General features: G+C 36.4%; 1 protein-coding gene across 3 annotated transcripts in view; it reads left to right on the top strand.

Annotated features, from left to right (window-relative positions):
- Positions 1 to 14516, top strand: part of LOC126779171 (uncharacterized protein DDB_G0283697-like) — a 36373-nt gene that overhangs the window by 15399 nt on the left and 6458 nt on the right. For all 3 annotated transcript variants that reach the window (XM_050503061.1, XM_050503062.1, XM_050503060.1), the window contains 3 exons: positions 9211 to 9264; positions 11819 to 11955; positions 13785 to 14006. In XM_050503061.1, the coding sequence (XP_050359018.1) occupies positions 9222 to 9264; positions 11819 to 11955; positions 13785 to 14006 (402 nt within the window). In that variant the 5' untranslated portion in view covers positions 9211 to 9221. The remainder of the gene's footprint in view (positions 1 to 9210; positions 9265 to 11818; positions 11956 to 13784; positions 14007 to 14516) is intronic.

Here is a 14516-nt window from a genome sequence, read left to right on the forward strand (position 1 = left end):
GAATGGGTAGACTAGTTAACATACAAAAAGTTTTTCATTAAAAATAATTTTGAAAATTGGTTATTATATACCAAAGACAGCGTAAATTATATTAGAAATAAAATAATATTAATAACAAGTAACAAGCACTGATTAAAAATAATGTCCTCCAGACCGATTCGGCCACAGCGGCCAATCTCAAAAGAGATTAGCCAACTGCGTAGGACATATTATAGTGCACAAGTGTGTGCGCAAGCACAAGAGCACTCTCTATCCCCTAGCTCTCAAAATCCGATGGGACGGCAATCCGACACGACCGGAAATAGATCAGGCGCAAAAATTAAAAATATATAATATATTCAGTAAAAGCCAGAAAATGTACCACATCTGGACAAAAGCTCCCTTGCGAAGAGAGGACTTGGAGCGTATATCATCACCAATTTAAGTTAATTAATAGTAAGCTTTAAACAAATAATCATAAAATACTTCGAAAGCATGTCAGCCATTTTAAACTAATTCGTCCATACTATTCACACTTAATTTCTCGTCACGTCAATTATACAGTTATGTAACGTGACTGACAAAATAAGACGTGATCAGGTTGCGACTGAGGACCCACATTCGTGTCACGTTTAAAAAATATTAGTTACGCCATATAAAGCTGTTTTTTGTTTTAAGAATTTAGAGTGTGCTTTCTAGGTAGGACTTTGTGCAAGACCGTCTGGGTACCACTGGTCTAGGTCTGTTTAGGTCTGAGTGGTGAGTGAGCCAGTGTACAGGAACAAGGGAGATAAACTCTTAGTTCCCAAGGTTGGTGGCACATTAGCGATGTAATGAAATGGTTAATATATCTTACATCGCCAATATGGGTGGTGACCGCTTACCATCAGATGGCCATTTGTATTTGTAGAGTTGTATATAGAAGTAAGACATGCTCAATCACTTGATTTATACAAAACCTCATAGAAACAACACTATCTTGATATCTAGTAATCGTTTGTATGTATATAAATAATAATAATAATAGCCTGGGACATTATTCACACACGGCCGTCTGATCCCAAACTAAGCAGAGCTCGTACTATGGAAACCAGACAACTGATATATCTACTTATAAATACATTAAGCCAGTCGAATTAAAAACATAATGGTATTTACACGTCGACATACAAGATTTTTTTCTTTTCTGTACTACATATTTCAATGGACTGGCTTCATCAATAGCTTGAAGACAATGTAGTATAGGGGATTGGCTACGTGTAAATGCAACATAAGTTTATCAACCGCCAGTTCACACGAACAAACATAATCTATACATCTTATTTATATATATATATATATATATATATATATATATATATATATATATATATATATATATATATAAATTTATTTATTTATAATATTAAATATATTCATATTCTAAATCCTATTTCGTGAAAACATAATAAAATGCATATTTATATATTGTATTTATGTATGGTTTGCATTTGTTTCTTTTAAAATAAGGTATATATATGGTATATATAATTAGTAAGTTTATAGATCATACTTTGGAAATGACACAATCTCTGAGCTATTTCTTTATATAATATTAAAAAGTTTGATGACAATATTACCGAATAAATAAAACGCTTTGTACCTTCTCAGTTTTGTATTTTCTTTTCCGTTCCGGTAGTAGTTTTGACTTTAACAATCAAAATGTAAGTGTAACATTACACTTACATTTTTCATTATACATTTAATAAATTAATTTAAATTCAACCATTATATAAAATCTTTCACTGGTGGAAGGGCTTTGTGCAAGCTCGTCTGGGTAGGTACCACCCACTCATCAGATATTCTACCGCAAAACAGCATTACTTGGTATTGTTGTGTTCCGGTTTGAAGGGTGAGTGAGCCAGTGTAATTACAGGCACAAGGAACATAACATCTTAGTTCGCAAGGTTGGTGGCGCATTGGTGGTGTAAGCGATGGTTAACATTTCTTACAATGCCAATGTCTATGGGCGTTGGTGACCACTTACCATCAGGTGTGTTGTGTGTATGTTCTTTCGTCTATCTATGCAATAAAAAATAAACATTATACAGTATGTATTTAATCGATTATCATGAAAATTTTCATACACGTTTTTAGAACAGAAAAGGAAATAGATTACCACCACCTCAAACGAAGGTGAAGCCGTGAGTGGAGATTATTAGTTAATAATAACCTTACTTCTTTGATGTGATCACATAACTTGTACAACACATAGTCGTTGACAATGAATGAATGAATGAACGAATTTATTATTTCTCCAAAAATCACAAGAGCATATCAGCTATGTGCCTAAGAAGGTAGATCTTAAACATCAGGACACCAGACCCTTATCCATCAAATGATACAACTTCTTTTGTTCGCAGAAATGCTCAAATACTAAAAGATGTTTGTATGTGTGTGTGTCTGTGTGTAAATGCATGTTCAAGTGAATCTAAGGTCCTAAAATTGGTAATTATCAATTATTTTATTATATACATATAATATACTTTCTACTTATGTATATAATGAAGGACTACATCCCACGTTTGTTGGTTCATCTACGCGTTACGATACACATCAGCAGTGAAAGTGCGCAGTAGAGCGTGGAGCACTGTTTCCATTGCGTTGAAAATAAATATATGCGAAGAATTTATTTATTTATTTATTTATTTATGTATATCAATATTACATATAATAAATACATATAGATAAAAATATATATCTAATAAACATAAGTAACAATTTCAGTGGACTATCCTATTGAAATATACTTTTTAATTTATTGAATATTGCTTCATACCAATTATAACTTCTGAAACTTCGAATGTTTTTTCGTCAATTTTATTCAATCACAAAATTACGAATTTAACAACATTTTATCAATACACGAACGGAATAATACAAATAAGCTTATCATGCGATAAAAATCATTTACAGTTCGCATCGACATACCACACTGGCAGATAACAGTTGCCATGGTAACCGCGAGTAAAGAATAGCGAAAAACAAAACAAAAGAAGTCCATATTGTCCACAGATAAGCGCAAACGATTTGAATATATTTTAATTGGTTGTCTGGAAGTGATCACTATGTAGCGATAAGGTCGCCAAAATTGTATGCTACTTTTATTTAGGCTGTATCCATGTTTTGTATTTTTTTTATCTCTTTGTGGTGTACCGCAACCGTAACAGCCTGTGAATGTCCCACTGCTGGGCTAAAGGCCTCCTCTCCTCTTTTTGTGGTGTACAATAAAGTATAAATTATAAGTAAGTTTAGAGTATATATTACGAAACATAATATGGAAACGAACCCCGTACCTCCCGTTGTGAATGCGAGTGACCTCGGTTATAGCTAATGCAATAAGCTTAAAAAAATTCAGTGGTGCTTGTCCGGGCTTGAATCCACGAACATCGGTTAAAATTCACGCGTTCTAACCACTAGGCCATCTCGGGTTAAAAAGTGTATTTGAATAAAAATATTTTGATTGATTCATTGATTAGAACCGTTAATTATTTCAATATATTATAAACAAAGTGAATAAGATTAAGTCAGAAAAATTTAAAGCAGGACTTAGATCAGCTTCTACTTTTATTATCATATCAACATTCTTATTCCTCGATAGTAAAGGACAAAGGCAAGGTCAACGACCCACGATCAGATGATCATATAGCGCCTGGAATTTACTTGATGTGATAGGGTTGCCAGACACAAAAATTTACATACAATAATAATGTTAAAAAAAAACAATAAAGCATATTATTCAATTTTAATTTTAACGGCTACTGAGAATGTTTGACAAAAAACCCAATAAATTTTAAATCAATAATACCATTAATATGTACAATAAACTGTTTCATATCTAAATAGCGATATATTCCAAAAAACTTATGGATTGAAACATAGTCGTTATTTATATGTAGATATGTACACTGAGGTGCAGGGTTCAAATCCCAGGTCGGGCCAATAAATAGTTATTAAATTTTTCTGTCGAAAATTCTCACTAGTATCCCGGAGTCTGTAAGTTAGAAGTGTATTCTTTGCCGTGCATCGGAAAGCACGTAAATCCGTTGCTCCTGCGCCTGAACTGTTTCCGGTCGTGTCGGGTTGCCGTCCCATCGGATTGTGTGAGTTAGGGAATAAATAGTGCACCTGGTTTATTCACACACTTGTAAACTGTGATATATCCTGTGCAGTTGGCTAATGTCTTTTGAGATTGGCCGCTGCGGCCGAAACCAGTCTGAAGGACTATTATTTTTATTATATGTAATGTATTTTTTGTAACTATATAAAAATAACGTATTGACCTTTATATATTAACACAGGAATTTCCTATCGTTGTCTTAGTAGAATTTCCTGTCGTATCCATCGGAACATTTACGTGTTATATACACTTAAGTATTTTTGTAAATGCCTGCAATATATTATATTTTTCTGGTGTGCGAAATATATAATAATCATTGTATATGTGAAACTAAATTTCTCACACAAAGGCTTTGGTTCATGGTTGCATCATTGTGCACAAAATATTTTAATTCTAAATTTAAATATGCTTAATACGAAATCGACAACCCTTATTCGAACTTGTGGTTTCCTAGCTTGAATATGTATGAAAGCTGTGGTGAATATTTGTATACATGTATATAATTATGTACAAACAAAGAACATTCTAGACTTAAATTTATGCATTTCGTTTATTTTACTATATAAATAAATGATAATTTGTGTGCAACCCATATAGCATGAAATTAATAATAATACATTGAATAAAGTTACAGGTAACAAAATTTTAATTAAATTAAAACCAGATTACAAAGGTAGTTAATAGGAAGGTAGACGGACAGATGGGCCACCAAATGGTTAATGACATTTATCCATAGACATTGGCACTATAAGAAATATTAAACATTCCTTACAATTGCAATGCGCCACCAACCTGCGCCACCAACCCGCGCCACCAACCGAACACTACCAAGTACAGCTGCTTGGCGGTCGAATATGTGAGGAGTCTGTAACCTACCCAGATGGACAAAGCCCAACCAATGAATTTTTAATAGGTATATAAATGTACTATTTAATATGCAAAGTTTATCAAATTTTTATTTTAAATAAACAAGCCTCGATCAAACATCATAAAACCATTCTAAAAACATTTGACATTTATTTGAAGGTAACCTCAAAACCTTTCACGTTTACAGCATCCATAAAACAAGAAGATGAGATGATCGTATCTTATTTCAAACACATAAATGGATAAATGGATCCTGCGCTAAACATCCGTCACGAGAATTCAATTATATACTTCAAGTATATACTGTATATAAAACAGAGAGTACCAAAGTTAACGACATAGCCCAAAGGTTCGGAAGTGGGCAAGTCACATGTAACCGACAACCGGAGTAGACGTGTTCTAGAGTGGAGACCACCTCTTGGCAAGCTTAGCGTAGAACTCTATAGGTGGAGTAATAATATACACAAATTGGCTGGTATCGGATGGAAATGAAGAGCTAATGATCAAGCTCAATGGCGTGCCATTGGACTCAATGTCCAGCAGTGGACGAGAACAAGATGATGATGACAGTGCCAATATAAAATAAATTATACAAATATACTACAAATATCGTAACAGTGTGCATGTCCCACTGCTGGGCTAAAGACCTCCTCTCCCTTTTTGAGAAAAAGCTTATTCCACAACGCTGCTCCAATGCGGGTTGGTGAAATACACATGTGGCAGAATTTCAGTGAAATTAGACACATGCAGGTTTCCTCACGTTGTTTTTCTTCACCGTCAAACACGAGAAGAATTATAATAACAAATTAAGCACATGAAAATTCAGTGGTGCTTGCCGAGGTTTGAACCCACGATCATCGGTTAAGATTCACGGGTTCTTACCACTGATCCATCTCGTCTTCACTACAAATATATCCTAACCAATTTTAAAGCACATAATATGTACGTAATAATAACTGTTGATTACAATCTCTTCATTTACACGACTAAACAATAATGTATTTATATATTATATAAGATACATAGGTATGCATTATACCATTCTATTGTTAGAAGGTCATTAGAACCATAGTGTATCAGTAGATATAAGTTTAACCGAAGGTTACGGGTTCACATCTGTGACTAAATTTTTCAAGTGATTAATCTGTCTTCATTATGTGATGGCATTTATCTTTTGTCTATTATTTTTCCTCGAAAGATAAATCGGGATGTTGGTAAAGCAAAAATCTCTTCCAGGCAACCTTTTGATTGATGTGAACATGTATGAATGACAACATGAATGAATTTGGAATTATATACAAATGTATATATACATATATTATAATGGGTTCCATATCATGCCATCCAAATATATAAGCACTGATTCAAACATAAGTAAATAAGATATTAAACCATTTAAAAAATATTTATTTACATAATAATAATCTATATTGAGGACAAATTAGTATATATATATAGTTGGTTTTTTTTACTGGTGGTAGGGCTTTGTGCAAGCTCGTCTGGGTAGGTACCACCCACTCATTAGGTGATCTACCACCAAACAACAATATTTAGTATTGTTGTGTTCCGGTTTGAAGGGTGAGTGAGCCAGTGTTATTACAACAACATCTTAGTTCCCAAACCGTAAACATTTCTTACAATGCCAATGTCTAAGGGCGTTTGGTGACCACTTACCATCAGGTGGCACATATGCTCGTCCGCCTTCCTATTCTATAAAAAAAAAAGTTGGTTCACACCCCGGTTGGTAGACACGCCGAAGGTTGTGGGTTCGATTCCCTCCTAGGAAGGCATTTTTGTGCATGAACATGTCTGTTTGTCCTGAGTCTGGGTGTAATTATCTACATATATTAGTATGTATTTACAAAATAAAAGTAGTATATGTCAGTAAGTATCAGTTGTCTGGTTTCCATAGTACGAGCTCTGCTTAGTTTGGGATCACATGGCCATGTGTGAATAATGTCCCAAGATATTATTATTTTATTAATCAAAATTAACACTCGCTACTGTACAAGTCATAACCGCGTGCAATGGTTGCAATACCGCTCTTAGCATTTCCCCGTTGAATCGTAATCCGATCTTCTAGACAGTAAATATACCAGTGGAAACAATAATACAGGTTTGTCAAGATATATAATGAGCTTTTACTAGTTTTCCAAAACCGGTAACAGTTTGAGCATGTCTTATATCTATAAGAAATTAAATAAACGACCTACTTGTATAAATCCGATATTTGTGGCTCGGTAGTGGTTAACTATTATTGTGTTGTGCTATGCGGACGACACTCTCATCACGGCGACAGGGCATCAGGCGGCGGGTCGCCTGGCCGAAGTCGGTACGTCGCTCACAGTGGACCGCATAGGAATGTTGGGCTTGAGGATCTCCATCTCAAAAACGGATGCCCTCTTATTCCACGGTCCACGTCGAGGCCCCCCTCGAGGGGCGTGTATCACCATCCAGGGGACGGTGATTAAGGTGCAGGCCCACATGAAGTATCTGGGCCTGACCCTCGACGGAAGATGGAGCTTCGGGCAGCATTTTGTCCAACTTGGCCCAAAGCTCATCAACGCTGCTGCTGCCTTAAGCCGGCTCCTACTAAATGTAGGAGGGCCGGAAACGCCATGCCGGCGATTATACGCCGGTGTTGTGTGGTCCATGGCTCTGTACGGTGCTCCCATCTGGGTGGACGCTGTCACCGCTCGGAACAAGGTTCTCTTGCGAAGGCCGCAGAGAATCATAGCGGTGAGGGTGATACGCGGATATCGTACGGTGTCGTGGACGGCGGCAACACTTCTCGCGGGCGATCCGCTTTGGGAGCTCCAGTCGGAGGTGCTCGCGGAAGTGTACCGGTTCCGGGTGGAAGTGAGGTCGCGTGGCGACCGTCCAGGGTTGAAGGAGGTGCTGCGAATCAGGACTCTCGCCCAGCAAGCCCTGATTCGCAAGTGGGAGGAGGATCTGAGGTCCCTATCAGTAGGCCTGGCGACAGTGGAGGCGATCCGTCCCCACTTGAGTCGCTGGGTAACGAGAAAGGCGGCACACTGACCTTCAGACTGACTCAGGTGCTTACTGGACATGGGTGCTTCGGTAAGTACCTGCACGGAATAGTCAGGCGGGACATAACGCCCTCCTGCCACGAGTGTTGTGCGCCTACGGACACGGCATGCCATACTCTGATGGAGTGTGCCGCTTGGGGGCCTCAGCGCCTTTCCCTGGCGGCTTTAATCGGCGGAGACTTTTCGCTGCGAGCGTGATAAATGCCATGCTTGGTAGCGAAAGATGCTGGATGGAGATGGTCTCCTTCTGCGAAAATGTCATGTCGCAGAAGGAGGCCGCGGAGCGGGAGCGCGAGGAAAGTGCCTCCGCTGACCCGCTTTGCCGAAGAAGACCGGGGAGAAGACGTCGGTGCTATGCGCATCTTCTCCTCCCGCCGTGAGTGTCACCAGGGTCTCTGTAACCCGAGTACCCCCTAGGATTTGGAGGCCCGCAGGAGCGGGCCAACCGTCGGGACGGCACGGTAGTATGCGCAAGCGATCCCGTGACGTCCCCTGACAAGACGGAGTGGGTACCGCTGGTTTTTTAGTGGGTATTCCGGCGCCTTCAGCGCCGGCGAGTCCCACATAGCCCCCACCTCATGTGGGGGAAACACATAAATGTGTTTTCCCAGCGAGAAAAAAAAAAGTGGTTAACTATTAAGTTGCAAATCCCAAAATTCAAGGATCCCTGTCAAAAATTCCCAGCAGCAGTCGGAAAGTTTGACCCACTCCCGTCAAGTTAAAAATCTTTATTCAAAATAGAGAATTTTTCTTTACTTATCGAGTATCAAAAAACCTAATCCCGGTTCGGTAAGAAACACCTCACTTGAGAAGAACCGGCGAAAGAAAGATTGTATTTATTGAAGTGTATTGTAAGTGATTGTATTTACACTGCAATGATTTATATTTCTATTTGAAAAGAGTCTGGAAATGATCGTTTCACTCCCAAGGTGTGTTATCATCTAAGAAGTCATTATCTTTATAATACCTTTAAAAAACGTTACTTAATGTTTATATTATATTTTGAACATTTCTTTCCATTCTGTTGTAATAGTAATGTTTAATTAAAAAACCATATAAGTCGATTTTCAATATTATTTATTGAAATTAAATTGCAAGATTTTTTAAAATTGAAATTCACACAAATATATTTATTTTGTTTTTTTTTTGTTACAGATTAATATACAATGAAGCGATCGCGGCACAGATGGCTGGGATTCAGTTTATTTTGTAAGTATATAATATTTATATCCTAAAAAATAATCTCAAAATCTTAGAGAATTTCACTATTGATATTTTAGGAGATTAATGTCCAACTGAGCTACAAGGAAATAGCCTACAGATATCAGGCATCTATCTAGAATTTTTAAACATATTTTTTATTATAATAATAATCTAAAATGCTTTATAAATCTATTTATTAGATTAACGATCATTCTAAATAGTTGATATTTGAGATTTGTCGTAACATAAACTATTAAAATTATAATTAAAAACATTTGATTCACAGCAAATAACTCTAGTCTGGCCTTGGACTTAATGCGTTGACATTTCAACATTTAACATTTAAAACTAACTATTAAATTGCTTATTTTGCATCATAATTATTGACTAAGCTTTAAATTTCCGTTAATATGTTGCTGAGCTTTCCTGATTATTAAACAATTAATAATTATAAAATAATTTGTCATGGCTGACTGAGTCTAATAGCCGAGATGGCCTAGTCGTAAGAAAGCGTAAATTTTAACCGATGATCGTGGGTTCAAACTCGGGCAAGCACTGAATTTTCATGTGCTTAATTTGTGATAATAATTCATCTCGTGTTTGACGGTGAAGGAAAACATCGTGAGGAAACCTGTATGTGTCTAGTTTCACTGAAATTCGGCCACATGTGTATTCCACCAACCCGCATTGGAGCAGCGTGATGAAATAAGCTCCAACCTTCTCCTCAAAAAGGGAGAGGAGGCTTTAGCTCAGCAGTGGGACATTCACAGGCTGTTACTGTAACTGTTACTGACTGAGTCTAGAAAGCTGAAATTGGGAACATATATATTGAGGAATTCTTCCAATGATTCAATTATTTCTGACAGTACGTTTATTTCGTTAAGCACAATATATGGCGTAGTTTACGCAGTCGATGTCGTGAGTCGTCTAAGCGTGGAAACGGTGGGGTCCGATCCGTGATTACGTAACTGAAGGTACGCTGCTATTTCTTGATAATAAGTTAAATAAGGTGAAAATAGAAGCTTAACTTAAAGGTAAATGTAAAAGCGACCTATGTATGAATTTTATTCCCACGAAGTCGGGACGAGCCAGTATTCTTACTATGGTAGAAATCTTCACGCAATTTTCAACAACATACAATTTTAACTGAATCAGCTGAACGAAACATTTATATACATATATCTATATTAACTAATATATAATAGGTTTTCTTATGTAATATCTAACTGGAAAAAACTACTAAACCAATATTGAAAATTTTAACAGACGATGCAGCGCGTTTCGGAGGTCTTAAGTATTTAATATTATTATATTACCTAGCTACGCTTCGCGACGTGTTTAAGAATTTTATGTTCTTGTAAAATAAACCAAGTCACCACAGACGATGCCCTGCCATACAGGCATATATAATGTATAGTGTTTATTATATAAGTCAAGTCACGAAACGGTAAATTCCATAATGAATTTAAATCTAGTCCAAGTATTTCTAGAATTTAGTTAAAATCTTAAAGTTTAAAAGTCAAGGGCAGACATACGGAACATACAAAACAATTTGAAAATATATTTTTTCATGAAATACAAATATACAAATGACTGATGGTGGTCACCACTGGCCATAGACATTGACGATATAAGAAATATATCTGATATCGTATATTTTATTAAAGTAGTAAAAAATCTAAATTTAACGAACAAATTTAAGAATCAGGTAACATTTAAGGCAAACCGCCTTGATACCATTATCCTTTCCAAAATGAATACCGAGAATTGTATCAATGACACCCAAAAAACAAATTTCGTAAAAGTTTTTTATATAAGGAAAAATATTCATGATTGCAAAATACATAAACCAAATACAAAAAAATATATAGCCATATAAAAATGTATGCTTATCAAGGTTTTTATAAATATTTGAAAAACCAGAAACTATTAGCACGAAATTAAAAGAAAAATAAAAATAAACTTAATGCCTGCAACAGTAGGTAACATCCGACTGATATACATATTTACATATATATTTTTAAATAAATGTATAAACATGCTACATACATAATACATCCAGACTCGTTGCGGGAATCGAACTCACAACTATGCAGCGGAAGGTAGGGTCACTGCAAACTCATATAAAACATTACATATATACATATATACTTTATTCAAGTAGGTGTTCAAGTCGATTTGAATCTTAAAATTTCTTAAATTATGTTTAAGGCACCATCGGGCTTAAATTTAGTTTCTAACTGATCCGGTAAGAAACTAATTAGTTACTTTTTATCCCCAACTAAATTGTATGGGTAGGATTGATCATGATATCAGCGTTTTTGAATCAAACGTTCAAATCAAAGTTTTTTTTTTAATGAAAAAATATACAATTGTTTTTATGCGATGAAATGAAAAACAATATTAAGAGCGATATTAGTAAAACTAATTTGAATATATTTTACTATCGATCTGAATCGTCCAACTCGCTCTTCGTAATTGGGCGAGGTGGTGACCACCAAAATTTGAAGCAAGCGTTGAGCATTTTCAAGCATTTCTAATCCAAATTATCTCATTACAGGCGTGACACTCGCAGTTTTATCGGTTGATCTACCCACTACAGCCGCAGTCAGAGCCACATCCTTGATCCGTGCGAAGACCACCACAACCACAGCAGCTCCGGATGAAGAACCGACGGCTCCAGAGGATGAAGTTCAGGTAATTTTTGTATTTTTATATCTCCTTGTTACTTTTTAATTACGATGTTTTTCTTAACAATAATATAATTTTTCATATGTATTCAATATATAATTGTTGGTATAGCGACTAGATATAAGGCCACAAGTTCTGAGGTCCTGGGTTCCAATCCTAGGCCGGGCGAATAAAACAGTTACTTTGTTGTTCTGTCGAAAATACTCAGTAGCAGCTCGGAATCTGAAAGTTGAAAGTGTTTCCCCTGCCTCGAAAAGCACATAGACCCATTGTTCCTGCGCCTGACTAATTTCTCTTAAGATGTCGCCTTCATCATCATTATACTACATATTTAATGTTATATATAATGAATGTCGATGACTGTATAAAGTAAAATCAGAAAAGGTGGTTGGAATAAGTATTTCTGAAAGGAATCAAATAATGAAACCACCCCAAATAAATTATATACAGGCAAGGGAGTTATTAGTACAGCCACAGATCAAAATATTTTGGACATGCTGGTAAGTGGTAACAGCCATAGACATTGGCACTGTAATAAATATTAAACGTCTCTTACATTGCCAGTACGCCAGCAACCTTGACAGCTGTAATTCCTTTGTGTTACACTGGCTCTTTCACTCCCAAAACGGAACATAACGTCTAAGATGTTAAGTCCTTTGTATAGTTACTGGCTGTTTCGCCCTTCAAACTACCAAACAATAAGTATTGCTTTTCGGCAGTCGAATAAAAGATGTTCAGACTGGTACAAAGCCCTAAAAACAAATCGTGTTTTATTATATTTGTAGATTGTTTAAGCCTCGAATAAATAATAATTACGTTATGAAGGTAAAAGAAAATAACGGAAATCGTGCAATATTTATAATCAAATACATTGGATTCCTGTGACTTGCTGCCAAGGTTAATCGGTTTTTATATTTCCGCTTTTAAATGAAATGGATTCTTGATTATATATATATAAGGCTGTTTCTTTATTGATTAAATTACTTGTTTTTGGTTAATACATTCAAGATATTGTATTTTGTATATAGTTCTTTGTTAAATTGCGATTTATCTCGCTTGAGGCATGAGAGCTGTGATGGTCCTGTTGTTAGAATGCGTGAATCTTAACCGATGATTATGGGTTCAAATCCTAAGTAGCACGACTAAATTTTCATGTGCTTAAATTTATTTATAATTCATATTGTGCAAGGAAAACATCGTGAGGATACCTATAATTTTGCCACGTATGTACCCACGAACCTGAATTGAAGCAACGTGGTGGAATAAGCTTCAAATCTTCTCCACAAAAGGGAGAGGAAGCCTTAACCCTTTTGATAACTCGTAAATAGCCATATTAATTTAAAAAGACCAATTACTTTGAAATCAAAGACAGTCACTTCAATTTTATTTATTTGTATAAATGAATGTAAAATTTTGTTTTTTTGAAAGTTTGTTATTCAATGATGCTGGCCCAACTAGACGTTCTAATATTTGATGAGTCTATCATCAAATACAAGACTTTTAATTACTTATTCACCCAAAACTAAACAAGAGAAAAATGTCGACAAGAAGAAGCCTGCATGTGTCACAAGGGTACCCACCAAATCGCATTGAAACAACTTGATGTAAGACGCTCCAAATCTTCTCCCCAAGTAAAGAAAGTGTAGTATATTTGCGAGTACTATTCATCCAAAAAAGCTATTCAGCTAAAATTTTATTTTCGTATACTAATAATGTGAAACGATGTTGGTTCGTTTGTCACGCCACCATCGATTATCATGAAATTGGTACATGAAGCATATGAGATTTTGAATTAATGTCTGTCATTTTGAAATTTTCCATAAATTTATTTTCAGGTGGAGACAACGGGAGAGGGGAGCGAGACGAATACGACGAGCAAGCTGACCGGGATACCGCAAATTGATTACTTGCTGGATCCCAACTTGCCCCGGGAACTGAACGGATACAATCTGTCTGAATACCCGTTTTACGAGGCCGTACCCCCACCGGAAACCATGGATTTCAAATGCGATGGTCTCCATGATGGTTTCTATGCGTCAGTTCCCCATAAATGTCAGGTATGTCACGTGATTCATTATTTTAGAATTTGTTATCAATTATATTATAAGTTATATAGTCCAGATGACCCAGAGAGAACGTGAATCTTAATCGATGATAGCGGGTTCAAACCCTTCATCACTGAGTTTTCATGTGCATAATATGTGTTTATAATTCATCTCGTACTCGGCTATGAAGAAAACATCCTTTTTTTAACGCTGGAAAAACGCCTTACGCATTTCCCCCACGGGAACAGTGGGGGGGTATGTGGGGCTCGCCGGTGTCCAAGGCGCCGAGTGCGCCCCGAACATCGGAATACCCACTAAAAAACCAGCAGTACCCTTTCCGTCTTAACGAGGAGCGCCACGGGATCGCTTTCGCATGCTACCGTATGAAGAAAACATCCTGTCTAACCTGCAATGGAGCAGCGTGGTGAAATAAGCTCGAAACCTTCTTCTCGATAGAAGGCCTTAGCCCACCAGTGGGATATTTACAGGTTGTTTTACTAGTATTGCGTTAAGTCTTAACTG

The sequence above is a fragment of the Nymphalis io genome, chromosome 28 (assembly GCF_905147045.1).
Source record: "Nymphalis io chromosome 28, ilAglIoxx1.1, whole genome shotgun sequence".
Classification (NCBI taxonomy): Eukaryota; Metazoa; Arthropoda; class Insecta; order Lepidoptera; family Nymphalidae; genus Nymphalis; species Nymphalis io.